Source organism: Littorina saxatilis, linkage group LG5 (genome assembly GCF_037325665.1).
Source record: "Littorina saxatilis isolate snail1 linkage group LG5, US_GU_Lsax_2.0, whole genome shotgun sequence".
Taxonomy (NCBI): Eukaryota; Metazoa; Mollusca; class Gastropoda; order Littorinimorpha; family Littorinidae; genus Littorina; species Littorina saxatilis.
Window position 1 is genome coordinate 57,757,535 of NC_090249.1, and position 16,750 is coordinate 57,774,284.

The window sequence follows — 16,750 nt, forward strand, 5'->3', positions numbered from 1 at the left end:
CTAAGCGTAACTTTCGAGATCGATGGTAAGCCGGTCAAGCTTTCAAAATTTCGTGTTCCAATCATATTGATTATTGGGGTTTTGGCAATTTTTCCACCAACATCCGCTGGCCCTATTGAGGAACGAGAGCACCCGGGCTGTTCATTTTGGCATGTGACCAACTGGAGTGATTGTCTTATCCCGTAGCTGAGACGGTGAGAAGGATTATGCCCCTAAAGCAATACTTTGGGTTTGAAGGAAATTTAAACACTTGTGTGTGACACGGAAATAGATTTAAGAGAGGGGGCTAACATCTTAGCACAATTATAAGTGTGTCTCCGCTGATAAAAATAAATAATTGCAGTCTCAGTTTTGATTAACTTAAACGAGCCTTGATGGAATATACACCTTGTCCAATAATTATTGAGAATTAGAATTTCGCTTCTGGCCGCGAAATGGAAAATTATCAACACAGAGATATTTCTGATATATAGCCTTTGCCATTAAAAACGCGACAAACGATCTACGGCGGTTTTTATGTTACTTGTTATACTATAGCAAGCACCTGTGGTTTAGACATCGTCAAAAACAAAAAAGTGCACGGAAAACTCATGTCAGAAGACGCGTATAACACGTGGCGTTTAATTCAGTAAAACGTTTCATTCACTCAAAACCCGTGACCTTTATTACTGTCAATACCACTGTCGGTTGCTTCGGCCACAACTTGTGTTGATTTGAAGCTGTAAGTACCGATAATGGAAAACACGTGCAGTTCTCGACAATATAACCCATTCATAACTCCAGCTTTTTCGTTTCAATTTTGTACTCAATGAAACGCCACGTGTTTTATGTGTCTTCTTGCATGAATTTTCCGTGCAGTTTTGTTTTTGTTTTTGACGAAGTCTAAACCACAGGTGCTTGCTATAACCAGTAACATAAAAACCTCCGTCGATCGTTTGTCGAGTTTTTAATGGCAAAGGCTATATATGTAATGAAAAGCGAAAGACTATTTTCTGTACTTGCACAATCAAATAGTAATTCTCGTTTTTCCCTTTGTCAGTTTGACGTTGATCGACGAGGGGTGCCCAGATAACATTGCTATCATTGATTTACACTTATTTTACGAAAGTCATTCCCCTTACTTCATTAACAAACATATCATCCTTGAAACTGCCAGATTGCTATTTTTTCCACCTGAACGTGACTCCCTGTGTGTGTGTGTGTGTGTGTGTGTGTGTGTGTGTGTTGTGACACATTATTTTTTTGGATTAATAATCAAATGTTGCCACAATACTAAATTCATTCAAAAGTCATATGAAGCATAAATAAAATATGAGTTTATTTTTAGTTTGTGTACATTTTATAATCAATTTTAACTTAACCCCTTTTTGCCAAAATTTTTTTTTGTTTTTTTGTTTGCGTTTTTTAATAGCAAATAAAATTCTAAGACACAATATGTATTTCTTTTCTGATTTTTTTACTTTTTCTTGTGTCTACAGCATTTTTTTCAAGCGTCCTTTAAAAAGGACGCTAGGATCGAGAGGGTAGAGGTTTATCAAACATATACAATAGTGAAAGGAACAAGTTTCTAAAAGTTTTCAATGAAATTTATTAACACAAACACTTGTTTTCAAAAAAGTTTTTAACTTTCGGTTTATAAACAATACAAAGTAACGGATTAACTGTCCATTATTCTAAAAAAATAAACAAACAAAAAAACAAAAACAACCTCTGAACATGGTGCAAGTCACTCTCCTGTTACCCTGCCAATGTGAATAATCTGTGCAAACAAAATTGCTTTCAACGATTTTTGTACAGCTTGTCAGAGCTTTTCACTTTCATTGTGAGTGGTCAAGTGGTCAGTTACCGATTACACAGGAGTATGAAATGCCACAAAACAGTACTTTCGGTGCAGAGGGACATTGCACTTCAGGCAGATTTGTTTGACCTTTTTGCCACATTGTGCGCATCTTCTCTGCTTGGAGATGTGCTCCACCAGGTGATCCCACCCATCACATCTGATTGCTGGTGGAACTCTTCTGTCCAGCTTTGCCACACGTCCGACAGGATGGTTAGGGAGCTCCAGGCGGGCAGCAGTGTGTGACCTCTTGAGGTAGATGTCCGCGATGGCACGCCGAACTGCCAGAAGATCCATGGGAATGTACTCTGAGGCAGGTGTTGCCCTGTACATGTGCCATGTTTGCTGCACACACAGGTCAAGACAGAAGCTGAAAATGGCCCACCACCATTTCTTGGATCGTATGGAGACTCGGTATTTGGCAATGTTCTGGTCCATTCTGTCGCACCCGCCCATTGTCTTGTTATAGTGTTTGATCAGGAAGGGCTGCGAGATCTTGACTCGTTTTTTTCTCTGCCTTGGAGCACCGGGAGGCTGACTGCAGAGGGTTGACTCCTGCTGCATTGGAGACAGCGTTGACGATGTTGTTGTCGTTCCATCGAACCACTATCTCTCCTGTGTTTTCGGCCTGTTGAAAGTCGTAAGTGCCTCTCTTGGTATTCTTCATTTCATTGATTGACTTCAGTGGGCACTGCTCGGTCCTGTTGGCACGAACTGTTCCTGTACATCCAATCTTCTTGCTCGTGAGGACGTCAACAAGCTTCAGACTTGTAAACAGGTTATCAAAGGTCAGATGGTAACAATCTTCCGGCTCCTCTTCCTCCAGCTCAGAGATGAGGTCAACCACCACGGCTCCACCCATTCCAATGCCTGGATACGCATCTGCATTAGCTTGCCTGCCATTTGCTCCTTGGTAGGGTTCAAACTGGACGCAGTACCCAAGGGGTGTGGCCAGCACCCACATCTTGTATCCGAAGCGTATAGGCTTCCCTCTAATGAATTGCTTTGCACCGTGTCCCCCATAGTATGGGATCATGCTCTCGTCGATACTCAAATGTTGTTGCTTCATGATTTTTTTGAAGTACATGAGGCATCTCTCATTGAGCATGGTAATCAATGGCCTGATTTTGGCCATATCCATCACCACCACTGTTCTCCTCTCCCAATGTAGTTCTGCCACTGAGTCCCACAATAGTAGCTGTGGCACTGGCAGTTAGTTGTCGTCCGGACAAGTTGTGGACAGCACACTCCCCATCTTCTTCACCACTATCTTCATCAGTCAACTCATCAACTTCAGGAGGGTCGAGAAAGATGTCAGCTCTTTGAAATAAGTCATCATCTTCAAGCATATCTATTACCTCGTTCACAGTGAATCTGAAACAAACCCAACCCGTACATGAAAAAACCTCTGGCCATTTAGCCCTAGCGTCCTTTTTAAAGGACACCAGATCGAAACTGCCTATAACACAAACTATGGACTATATTCACAAAAAGAAAAATATGTTTCTAGATTATGCCTTTGTCTTCAAATTACCTTCAGTAATGATATTAAAAATGTTGATAATTACACAAATATAGCCTTACCTTCTTTTGGAACTCATCTTGATCTGCTCAGCATGTGGATTTTGAATGATGTCCACCATGACACTTTACTGCCAAGAGAGATAACTTTCTCCAACTCAGCTTCTGAAACGTTGTTACCTCCCTAACACCAATCAGTGACTTAGACCTTTCTCAGAGTCTGTGTTGTAAATCAGGTGGGGAAAATGTAAGCGTCCTTTTTAAAGGACGCCAGGCTTAAATGGGTTAAAACTGATTTTTTCAACTCTTTTTACAGTTTCATTTAGGAACCAAAAGAAAATATATGGCCTAATATAAATACTTTTAATAATATTTATGTAATTGTGTGTTTGTTTTTTATTCAGTCTTTACAATTTCATCTTTGTGAATTTATAACTTTACAGTACATCGGTCCTTTTTCATCTATTTTACTTGGGTTCCTAGAGCAGTGAGAGAGAGTGAAAGAAAGAGAGAGAGAGAAAGAGAATAAAGTTGCCACATTCAGAAAATAAAGTTGTCTTGAATTGAACTGAATTGAATTGAGCACACACACACACTTATCTATGCACCCACACAGACATACATGTACACACCCACACCGACTGACACACACACACACACACACACATAAATACATATGTACATGTAATTTGTTTGTATTAAAACACAGGCACACATGCAGGCACACACACACACACACACACACACACACACACACACACACACACACACACACACACACACACTCACAGACAAATTTATACAAACTCTTGTACATACATGTGTTATTATTCAGCTTGAAATACACAGACTGACAAAATCAAAAACTTGCTGCAAGAATGATCATCACAACTCTGACACAAAAAGCTAATGTGACTTACAACAACAACAAATCTCTAGCGACAAAAATATAACTTATGATTGTGTGGAATGTTTAACAATCTTCAGCTTGACAAAGATACAAGATGTATACCACAATTTGTGTTAACATAAAAATTCAAAACCTTTTCCAAGAGTAGTTAAATAACAAGTAAACGTACTGTACTGATAATGATATAGAGTGCAGCTTAACAGGAACTCCTTCAGTGAATTCATTTGACAATATCCTGCTGCTTAACTAAGTTGAAATTCAATGTGCGCAAGCGTTCCACTTCCCTTCTATTTTCTTTGTGAGCATGCAAGTATTAAAATATCAGTCAAAAATATCACAGATATATTTTGGGACGGAATAGCAGACTGAACTGCAGAAATAATTTTGAAAAGACAAAACAACACTGCACCAAGTAACAAAACAAAACACAGATAATAATAAAAAGTTCTACCTGCATATGCACATAAAAACAAGAGACAAAGATAAGCTATCCATGCAGCGCTTTTCCGTTGACCTTCAACCTGTGGACGGCGACGAAATGATCGTAACCAGAGTTGATGATAATGCGCAGACACTGAGCTCTTCTCTCCCCCACGCTGACCTCTACTGTCTGCAGTTGATGGTCGGTGCGCTCCACCTCTGAAATTCATTCATCAAACATTATAATTAGGGTTGACTACTTCATCAGATAAGACAAGACAAGATAAGAAAAGAACATAATGTATAAATGAATACATGAACATGCATATCGAACATCACATCTCATTGCTTTCAGAACAGACACACAAAAGACAAGGATTAAAAAAATAAAAGCATACATCAATTAATTAACCATTGCATGGTTTCTCAAGCAATGCATAATATTATACAGTAGACTCCGCTTAATAAGGTCACCTTGGTGCAGGACAAAAGTGGCTATATTAAGCGGGTGGATTTAATAAAAGCATAAGCATAAAACATAAGGAAAAATCCGTGCAGTCAGAAATTGGCCTCAAAAAGCGGGTGGCTTTATTAAACATGGCCTTATTAAGCGGATTCTACTGTATCATTATATGAGAAAATTTCGTTATTTAAAGTGTAGAATTGGGAGCTTACCTTGTATCAGTGCATAAACATGTACATCATGTACTATTGGCATTATTCAAACATGGTGGATCTCTTAGAGGGACATTACCATTGGTTTCTTAAAGTTAAGTACAGTATAAAGAAATGTCATACTTCATACACCATTCACTACATAATAAGCTTTAAGCTTTAGAACCTATGCTTGACCTTTCCATGATCTTACACTCAGGCATGAGCAAGTTCCAAAATTTTCACTCGCCTTGTGGGCTAGTGAATTTCAAAATTGACTAGCCCACAAAAATATTCACTCGCCCACAAAAATGAGTTACCAAAGAACAAAATGATTTTTTTTTTTGGCAGCAAAGTTTCATTCAACCATATTAGATGTAACCCATGGACTAGGTTGCTAGCAGTGCGCATTTGGGCACAGAAGTAACCCATGGATCAGGTTGCTAGCAGTGCGCATTGGGGCACAGATGTAACCCATGGATTAGGTTGCTAGCAGCGCGCATTTGGGCACAGAAGTAACCCATGGATCAGGTTGCTAGCAGTGCGCATTGGGGCACAGATGTAACCCATGGATCAGGTTGCTAGCAGTGCGCATTGGGGCACAGATGTAACCCATGGATTAGGTTGCTAGCAGCGCGCATTTGGGCACAGAAGTAACCCATGGATCAGGTTGCTAGCAGTGCGCATTGGGGCACAGATGTAACCCATGGATCAGGTTGCTAGCAGTGCGCATTGGGGCACAGATGTAACCCATGGATCAGGTTGCTAGCAGTGCGCATTGGGGCACAGATGTAACCCATGGATCAGGTTGCTAGCAGTGCGCATTGGGGCACAGATGTAACCCATGGATCAGGTTGCTAGCAGTGCGCATTGGGGCACAGATGTAACCCATGGATCAGGTTGCTAGCAGTGCGCATTGGGGCACAGATGTAACCCATGGATCAGGTTGCTAGCAGTGCGCATTGGGGCACAGATGTAACCCATGGATCAGGTTGCTAGCAGTGCGCATTGGGGCACAGAAGTAACCCATGGATCAGGTTGCTAGCAGCGCGCATTTGGGCACAGAAGTAGTCAAGAAGAGGAAAACAAACTTTACACAACAGATCATTAAACCAAAATCACAGGAAGATCATTTTGCAAGGAAATGTTTGGATTCACAAATACGAATCGGAATCATCATCTTTCTCAAGGCCAAGTTTCAGAGGGAGATGATGCGTGATGATGCGTGATGATGCGTCCATTTCATCCTCTGGTGAGGCTTTGATGTTTCGTGAGCACATATGTTTTCTAGCTTAAATTTGTCCGTACCAACAACGAATGGCCCCTTTCTAGAAGTACACAACATGACGTGTTTTTTTCCCGATCATAGTTTATAGCCAGTCTCTCTGCTCACCAGAGTCAGATTTTGTCCAGTCTGCCTGGAAGGAACGCTTCCTTTGTCCGGAGTCATACTGTTTCAGTCTCTCGGACTCCATTCCCTCTGCAGGCCTGGGAATGAGTAAAAGTGGTTTGGGAGTACTGACGGGAACATTTTGCATTTAAGCATTTTTTAGGGCACACGGAGGCTCTTTTCTTACACAATTAGAAAAGGACTTCGTCGTATTTACGACGAAAGGTGTATCATTCCCAGGCCTGCTCTGGTTTGGCTTTTGGGGGCTGGCAGTTGTCCAAGTTTTTCCACATGTTTACAGCTTTAGATCTGCCTAGGCTGCTGAGACACGCGTGGTGCGTCGACAATTCTGATTGATTAAAATCGCGTCTACGGAAAGTCCTGATAACCCCGAAATACGGTTCTGGTCATTCTGATTGGTTCATGGTCACTAAAAAGAATTTCCCGATCAGCTCGAAGTGGAGCTCCGATCACATCGAATTTTAGCAGTCGTAGACGACCATGTGCTTCACAACAGACAATCGTTGCTCGGAAAATGATAATACTACAGACCAAAAATTTTCACTCGCCAAGTGGGCGATAATTATAAGACTTTCTACTCGCCCACACTCATTTCTGGTCGCCTGTGGCGAGTGGGCGACCGATCTTGCTCATGCCTGACACTATTCAATCAAAGAAATGCAAGTAGGGGGTTTTACCTCCTTTTCCTCCTTTATAAATCTGTAATGCATATATATGCAGGTACTTGTTTAATTTTGTGCTCTGGTTTTTTTTCAGCATTGTACTATAACCACAGAAAATTCAAATAAACCAACAGATTACAATCAATTTACATGTGTACACACCATGCACTTGACGACACAAACTTCTATGATGAATCCTTTCACACATTGCATGTAGCTGGTATTTCTGCAAGTATGTGTTGGAAGTCACATCCCACAGAATATGTTTCTCACCTTTCTCTGCCAGTGGTTCAAAGGAGTCAATACTGTCACTTTCGCTTGTCTCCAGGGCAATATTTTGCACTGAAACACAACATTCACAAAAGTGAAGGTAAAATTGACTACGTAATCATTTCAAAATTCTGCATCCATCATTTTTTAAGTTCTGAGTTAAACACAGACAATTGGGGCATCTGAGTTTCAAACATACGCAATACACTTCGCATAAGGCCAAAAAAAAAATAGGTCTGTTTACGGTAACATAGGCCAAAAAAATAGGGTCGGTAGGTCGGGATTTTTTTTTCTCTCAAAAAAACAATATTTTTACGTTATTTTGCAAAAAAACCAAAAGATTTTTGTCTTCTTTTTTTCCTCCCAAATGCCAAAAAAAAGTCTAGGGTCTCGCGAAAAAAATAGGGTCGGTCGGGTTACCGTAAACAGACTATTTTATTTGTGTGGCCTAATCAAAGAAAGTTTTAACTTTTCAAAATATGTGGCTAATATTTATGCCTGAACGCATTTTGGTTTCCGAGGGCATACCAGACCTCATCACATACAGCTACTCCACATCTCATGGGTGTGCTGTCTTCCGACGTACCCAAAATGTTGAGCTACTTCATGGTGGAGATTATGTCAATAATACATTCGAAAGTCACAGTTCGCATGTTTGGTTTGATGATCTGCTAGTAAATATCAGCAAAATATCAATTATGGCCGCTATTTACATTTTATATTTTCCTAAATATCTACTTTCTCTAGCAGATACTCAAAACCAAACATGCGAACACGGGTTCATTAGGATGTAGACTAACTGTTGTGGTGATACCCTCCTCACTGCCAGGTTCCAAAAACTTATTACTTCATTCATTAGGCCAAAAAAAAACAAGTCGCGTAAGGCGAAAATACAATATTTAGTCAAGTAGCTGTCGAACTCACAGAATGAAACTGAACGCAATGCCATTTTTCAGCAAGACCGTATACTCGTAGCATCGTCAGTCCACCGCTCATGGCAAAGGCAGTGAAATTGACAAGAAGAGCGGGGTAGTAGTTGCGCTAAGAAGGATAGCACGCTTTTATGTACCTCTCTTTGTTTTAACTTTCTGAGCGTGTTTTTAATCCAAACATATCATATCTATATGTTTTTGGAATCAGGAACCGACAAGGAATACGATGAAAGTGTTTTTAAATTGATTTCGAAAAAAAAAATTTGATAATAATTTTTATATATTTAATTTTCAGAGCTTGTTTTTAATCCAAATATAACATATTGATATGTTTTTGGAATCAGCAAATGATGGAGAATAAGATAAACGTAAATTTGGATCGTTTTATAAATTTTTAATTTTTTTTACAATTTTCAGATTTTTAATGACCAAAGTCATTAATTAATTTTTAAGCCACCAAGCTGAAATGCAATACCGAACCCCGGGCTTCGTCGAAGAGTACTTGACCAAAATTTCAACCAATTTGGTTGAAAAATGAGGGCGTGACAGTGCCGCCTCAACTTTCACGAAAAGCCGGATATGACGTCATCAAAGACATTTATCAAAAAAATGAAAAAAACGTTCGGGGATTTCATACCCAGGAACTCTCATGTCAAATTTCATAAAGATCGGTCCAGTAGTTTAGTCTGAATCGCTCTACACACACACACACACAGACACACACACAGACACACACACGCACACACGCACATACACCACGACCCTCGTTTCGATTCCCCCTCGATGTTAAAATATTTAGTCAAAACTTGACTAAATATAAAAAAAGGTCTGTTTACGGTAACCCGACCGACCCTAGTTTTTAGGCCCGACCCTAATCTTTTTTTTGGATCGTCTGAAAAAAACAAAAAAAACGCATCCAAAATAGAGCTGTTTGCGCTCAAACAGCAGACGACAGAAGGGAGGTAAGCTCAAAGTACTGTTTATAGTTATGTTGGGCAAAAACAGGGATTGATGAGAAGAAATGAACTGTGAAACATCATAGAGAGGGGAGAAAAAAAAAAGAAAAAAAAATGGGGAAAAAAAAAACAAGAAGGGCAAAGCCCATAGGACTCACATGCTTTACACATTTTTCCTACCAAAATACATGTGACCTTGACCCAAGGTCAAGGTCATCCAAGGTCATGCAACACAAAGCTGTTAATTCAAGACATAGGAAGTACAATGGTGCTTATTGGCTCTTTCTACCATGAGATATGGTCACTTTTAGTGGTTCACTACCTTATTTTGGTCACATTTCATAAGGGTCAAAGTGACCTTGACCTTGATTATATGTGACCAAATGTGTCTCATGATGAAAGCATAACATGTGCCCCACATAATTTTTAAGTTTGAAACAGTTATCTTCCATAGTTCAGGGTCAAGGTCACTTCAAAATATGTATACAATCCAACTTTGAAGAGCTCCTGTGACCTTGACCTTGAAGCAAGGTAAACCAAACTGGTATCAAAAGATGGGTCTTACTTTGCCCTATATATCATATATAGGTGAGGTATTGAATCTCAAAAACTTCAGAGAAAATGGGAAAAATATGAAAAATAGCTGTTTTTTAGGCAACATTTATGGCCCCTGCGACCTTGACCTTGAAGCAAGGTCAAGATGCTATGTATGTTTTTTGGGGCCTTGTCATCATACACCATCTTGCCAAATTTGGTACTGATAGACTGAATAGTGTCGGAGTGTCCAAGAAATATCCAACGTTAAAGTTTTCCGGACGGACGGACGGACGGACGGACGGACGGACGGACGTCCGGACGTCCGGACGTCCGGACGGACGACTCGGGTGAGTACATAGACTCACTTTTGCTTCGCATGTGAGTCAAAAAAAAAAGCTGACCTACCGACCCTATTTTTTCACCCTATGTTACCGTAAACAGACCTTTTTTTTTTTTTGGCCTTAGCAACTATCCGTGTTTGATTCCGTTATACTTAATAAGCCTGATATCAAAGGAAAGTGCAGAGTCTTAGAAACAGAACTGTACCAAAATCAAGATCAAGGTAAAGGAACAAAGACAAAGCATTTGAAAACTGGGACTTTCGTACGTATTAGTTGACTTAACCTCCACCTTAAATAGCCCACGTTATGGTGAGCAGCTGCCTGTGACACCCATTTACACCTGATTTTTTTAGATTGTTGAATGTCTTAAAAAAAAGGGGGAGGGGAGTACATGGTCAAAAAGCCTGATCACAGTATCATGAAAGGACGTACCATCATAGCTTGACAGTTCGACACTGTTAATACTCATGAGCGCCTGGAACCTGACAATAACCTCCTGCGGGTACAGCCCAGTGGTCGTCCAAAACGTCTCATCGGTACTGCAACAAACAGAAATCATGTAGTTTGTGTCCCGGATACCATACATAACTCATTAACTGTAGACCTTGAAAACAATACACTTGTGTGCTTAATGTCACGGATTTTGTAAAGCTTGAACTGTCTTGGATAATTTTTTTCAAGAAGTCTACCACTGATGTAACGGGGGAAAAATACGGACAAAATCTTTATTGAATTTAGTAAAACTAATATCCGCAAACATTCCTTTTCTAACAGAGTTGCACCATCATGGAACACACTGTCTGATGTTGTTAAAAATGCACAAACTATCAACACTTTCAAAAATCTGCTGGACATACAAAAACTTACGACTGAGTCACTTTATTTGTACGATAATTGATATTGAGTAAATACGACTTTATTTGAGCATGTTAATATGATTGACCTGCAACAAATTTGATAATGAGATGGGACACAAAAAAAGCCATGAGGTTTATGGATACCAATCCAGTTCCTAACCACTACTACTACTACTAATTATTGTGTCATCATTTGATTATTCTCTTGTTTTATTTTTTAATTGGTTCAGTTTATTGCTTTATCCTACATACGTGAGAGAGACACTCGTGAGATAATAATCGTTCAAATCACACGTGTGTAGATCATGTAAATGAGGTCATTTCAAGCAAGTCTGGCAGGGACCTGTTTTTCCACTGCTTATTATGCCAAAGTCATTATGGAAAAAAACAATTGCGCTCGCTAATTACCCTCGGTGATTTTTTAGAACTAACACGTCACGCCACACTTTCAGAGTGACGTTTCTTTGCTTTGACGTAATAGATTGCACGAGGCTTTAGAAGAGATCGAGGTTCCAAAACAAGCGTCTTCAATTTAGCTGCCTCGACTGCAGGACATTTTCAGTAAAATAAACGTAAGTACAGTATGTAGGATAAACAGAATACTACATGGCTTGCTGTATCGTATCAGATTTACACTCGTTTTTTCAAATAGTGAACAGCTCGCTTTCGCTCGCAGTTCAATATTTAAAAAAAAACAACTCATGTAAATCTGGTACGACACAGCAAGCCATGTAGTATTCTCTATGTATATCATGTTACAGGAGGAAAAGAAAACATCTGTTAACTAGATGTTCAAATTAATGGACTTTCGGTGTGTACATCACTACATGTGTGCCTGGATTATACTTCATTGACGTAAACTACGCAACGTACCCAACAAACATCTTACAGTTGGCTGGTTCGATTACATCAGATTACATAAGAGACATGTTGTAGCAGCACATGTGCGTGAGCACTGGCTGCAAATGCGATGTTCGAATGTGAAACACCAGCGAGAGAGAATGTAAAACACCAGTGAGAGAGAGAGAGAGAGAGAGAGAGAGAGAGAGAGAGAGAGAGAGAGAGAGAGAGAGAGAGGCACCAACGTGAAAACAAAACCGCAAATCACCCGTCAATCATGTGTTCTGGAGGGTGACTGTCATCGCTGGATGTAGAGAGAGCGATCTGAGCTCCTCCGCTTGCGAGAGCAACGTCAAACATTGTTTTGTTGAAGAACTCTTGAAAAACGGCTTTAGCCAAGAATGTCTGCTATGGAACGCAGAGTTCGGTATTCTCGCGAGAAATCGTTTGTGACTTGTTACCCTAATATATTCGAATAATTATACTTAATAACCCCTCTCTCTGCAACCCAGTGCGTTCAGAGAGTTGTATGCAGACTGCACATTGAGTACAGACTAAATAGCTTAAAACCGAGAAATCTGTGCCGGAAATATTACGTCTGGTGCCCAAAGCTTTTGTTATACCTGTGGAAACAACGTGTTTTGACTAATCAGACATTATACATCACTTCCGGTTTGAAAATTCGTCTGGCTTATTTTCACTCAGACGGGATTTTGACAGCTGTAATTCTCTCAGAAGAACAGTATGTCTCAGCCACACAGGGTATGGTTTGCGAAAAATTATCTTTGTTTTTTTGTTTTATTTCAGGATATGTAAAACTGTCTGTTTAACATGTGGAACACAAGAATGGTAGACAACCAACACAGAATTGAGAAATTTTCACTTTCGTGACTTGCTCATGCCAAAAATGATGACGAGTCAAAGGGGGAAGCTTTCTGAGCTATGTCTAACTCTAAGCATTGCTTGGTTTGCTTCTGTCTAACGTTCAGTAGAAACCAGATGTGAGACTCTGATTACAATTCCTCATTGATTGACCAAACATAACGTTTAGTCATGTTTTTCGTGTATTTGTTTTAATTGTTCGGGTGTTGTTCCTTTGATATGACCAACGTAGGTTTGTTATGAACTTTTCACTCACGTGTTCACCATTCTCTTGTTTCAGACTGCGTTCCATCTCGACTATGGAGACACCGTTCTCTTTCCTTCCTGGGTCCTGTATTCAAAGAAAGGTACACTAGCTGTTGGAGTTAAGCCAATGTGAATGTGCTTCACGGTGGACTTGCTAAATTTGTAACACTAACAAATGACTTTTTTCTGTCAGAATTACACTTTTTGTAGAGCTAGAAAATGTGTGTTGACTGGAGATATAGGCTGATTGAATGTGTTAATAATCAGTGTGAGTAAGTTTATGGTGGGTTTTTTTTCCTCAGGAATGGGGCCTGCGTCTTTGAAGACATAAGGTTGTGTTTTAACAAAAGAAGAAGAGAGAGTTATCATAGTATGGCAATTGTTCCTGCTGTAAAAATATTAGATCAACTCCTAGTAATTACATGAATGAAACCAGACAATGAGAAAGATAGTGTTCTAGAAATTTGGCTTTACAAATCTTCTAAGGATCTATGATTAAACAAAAAATCAACACACTGCCATTGCCTCGAGCATTATGTTAACCCTTACACTGGTGTAATTCTGTGACACATGTTATATAGCCACTGGTGAATTAACAGAGAGAAAAATAAAGAAAAACAGTCATATAGGTTTTCGCATCCATGGGAGGTAATCGGAACCGACCAAACAGACTGAGCCAGTAGCGCGACATATGTCGTGACAACCAGGTGACAGTATATGTCGCGACAACCAGCCTAAGGGTTAACATGTTCAACATTATATTTAAATATCTGTGTCTCCTCAAATGATTTGAACCTGCATAATCAATGTCATCATGTTTTGCAGAAGCTTTCTTGTCGTCTCTTGCCCTTGTGGTGATGGGGGTCTTGTACCAGGGACTGAAATACATCCGCCTGCGAGAAGGACGCCGGTGCCCCAACATGCAGTGCAAGTAGGTTCAGTATAGACCTTTTCGGTATCTCGGCAGCTTTCTTGGGATATCTGCGAGACATGCTCTTTGTTATGCTTTAAATGTCACAAGAACTTCGAACCTTGGCTTTTGCAGCTCGTGCAAGATAGCTGTACCTCATGTTTTACTATGCTTTGAAGCTCTGAATACCAATAGGGTCTATTCTCTTGCATATTGTTCAATTTTGTGTTCTCATATATTCAAACTTGTGAATATGTGTACAATTTGTTTTTTTGTGGCCATTTTTTTCCCTGAACTTGTGTTCTGTGATAGTGTTTGAAATGTAGGTAAATTACCCACACTGAAGGCAAAACTTGAATGATAGCTGTGCTTTTTTTTCTTCTTTAGCTTCTCTCTTAATTTTTTTTCATGAACCCAAAAATGTCTGTTTGTTTCAAAATTAACGGTAATTAGGCTTATGAGAATTAACATTCTCTTTGAAAAAAAATCCTAGTAATTATAAAATTTTATGTACTGATATTTTTCAGTTTCACCCATGATGAACTCATTATATATGATTTTTTTTTTTTAACCAGGCGCTACATCCTCAACAAAGGGCACATCATCCAGACCGTGCTGTACATCATTCAGTTCATCGGGGGTTACTTCCTCATGCTGGCAGTCATGACCTACAATGTGTGGCTGGTAGTCGGCGGAGTTGTGGGCCTTGGCCTAGGTTATTTCTTCTTTGGCTGGATAGAAGAAGAAAGCTTTGTAACTCCTACTGTTCAGCCCACCAGCAGGTGTGGGTTGGCTGTGGATCTGGACTGCGGCTTCCAGGGCAAGATGCAAGAGTTGCAGCCCCTGAGCACAGCTGATGGGGGAGGGGTGGCGGGAGATGGTTCAATAGCGTGTCAGTGTGATGAGAGTGCTACATAATAATTTTTGTTTGAGAAAGATATGTTATTTGAGACTTTATTAAGTGTTCTTGTGCACTTATGTCAGCATGAGGGACAAGAAAGAATGAGCGAACAAACAAAATTTCAAAGGAAAAAGAACCCAAAATTGATAGTTTGTCTGGTGCAATATATGGGCATTGTTAAGCATAGTTTTCTGTCCACTTGATATTCATGTGGAATTTCATTTGTACCACTGGATGTATTGTACATGTACTTCTATGCACACACACAAAAAGTATACAAATATAAATGGGCAAGCTCGCATACTCACTCTTGCACACACACAAACACCCTAACATGCACACAAACACACATTCGTACTCAGTTACTTAGACATTCACACAGTTTATAAAGCTTTGATTATACATGTATTGAAGAACTGGTTCCTTAGTCTGTTTCTGTACTAGGTTTTTGTTTGTGTTTTTGTTATCTTTTTGTCCAGATGGCATAGTTCTGAACAGCATTTGAAATGTGATCTCTGATTGTTGAAGCCAAATGTTCACAGATTTTACTTGTACAGCTATGGTCAGCTGCAATCATGAGCAAGTAGAACAAATAGTTACGATGTACTTGTCTGTCTGTAAAAATACATGTATGTACAGAAGACCGAGGGGTGAGGGGAGGTGGTCGTGATGCTGGAATATTTCCCACAGTGTCATGCATGTGGAGCTGATTTTCTCAAACACACAATGAACTGTGGAACATCCCCCTCTCCCCCCCCCCCCCCCCCCCCCCCCCCCCCCTTCTGTCTCGCCTCTCGATCACTGTGTCTGATTGTAGATCATAAACTCAACGACACTCATTTTAAGTCACATCTGCATTTACTGTGACAATGAAATTAAGTCTATCATGTTAAAATTATCTGGAAAATAGTTTAGGTGCCTTGATTCATTAGCTGTGTTGTTCCCAAATAGACTCATTCCGAAAATAACTCGTTCGGGTTTGTATCGGTTGTGAAAGAGTGAATGCCCTTGCTTTGAACTTGGACAAACCAGGCATGAAAATTCTCCGTATTTTCCGTATTTTTGAAAAAAATAAACCGTATTTTTTTTTATTTTCCGTATTTTTCCTTTTTTTTTTTTTTACATTTTTTTTTTTAATTTTTTTTTTTTTTTTTTTTTTTTCTTTTCCTAGTCATAGTTATAGTAAAATAGTTTTGGGGCCATGTTTGAATCCAATTTTAAGGCTCAGATAGCCCCAGATTGCACCCTTGAAAAAAAAAAATTCAGGGGGCACATGCCCCCGGACCCCCCTAGAAGTCTTGGCGCTACGCGCCTGCGAAACTTGGCACTACGCGCCTTCGAATTTTGTTTTCAGTATTTTTTTTGTTTTCAATTTTCATGCCTGACAAACATTGGAGGGGCCAATCACTGGCGAGGGGTGGGTTGGAAACACGTGTGAAGTTATTTGTCAGAGGAAAAAGCAAGGTCAAGGGCATTCACTCTTTCACAACCCATACAAACCCGATGGATTTTTTTTCTGAAAATCATCTAGTCTATTGTGATAGATTGTAACACCAATGTGTCCGAATCACCAGTCCAAAGAAGTATCAGTAATGCTGTGAGTGCTCTGTCGTGTGCATGTTTCACTATGTGATTTTCCTTTGTTGTGATTTCAAGATTTGTG

General features: G+C 39.8%; 3 protein-coding genes across 3 annotated transcripts in view; 2 read left to right on the forward strand and 1 right to left on the reverse strand.

Moving 5' to 3' along the window:
- LOC138967531 (tax1-binding protein 3 homolog) overlaps positions 1-16,750 on the forward strand; it is a 263,615-nt gene that overhangs the window by 195,153 nt on the left and 51,712 nt on the right. The gene's annotated exons all lie outside the window — the stretch shown is intronic.
- On the reverse strand, positions 4,166-12,589 carry LOC138967532 (intraflagellar transport protein 25 homolog). The gene is made up of 4 exons (XM_070340105.1): positions 12,417-12,589; positions 10,884-10,990; positions 7,689-7,757; positions 4,166-4,907 (listed from the first exon to the last, which is right to left on the reverse strand). Exons 1-4 carry the CDS (start codon positions 12,506-12,508, stop codon positions 4,756-4,758), a joined length of 420 nt encoding a protein of 139 aa, XP_070196206.1. The 5' UTR covers positions 12,509-12,589; the 3' UTR covers positions 4,166-4,755.
- Positions 12,796-15,835, forward strand: LOC138967530 (protein SLC31A2-like). The gene is made up of 4 exons (XM_070340103.1): positions 12,796-12,910; positions 13,311-13,377; positions 14,102-14,207; positions 14,762-15,835. Exons 1-4 carry the CDS (start codon positions 12,893-12,895, stop codon positions 15,102-15,104), a joined length of 534 nt encoding a protein of 177 aa, XP_070196204.1. The 5' UTR covers positions 12,796-12,892; the 3' UTR covers positions 15,105-15,835.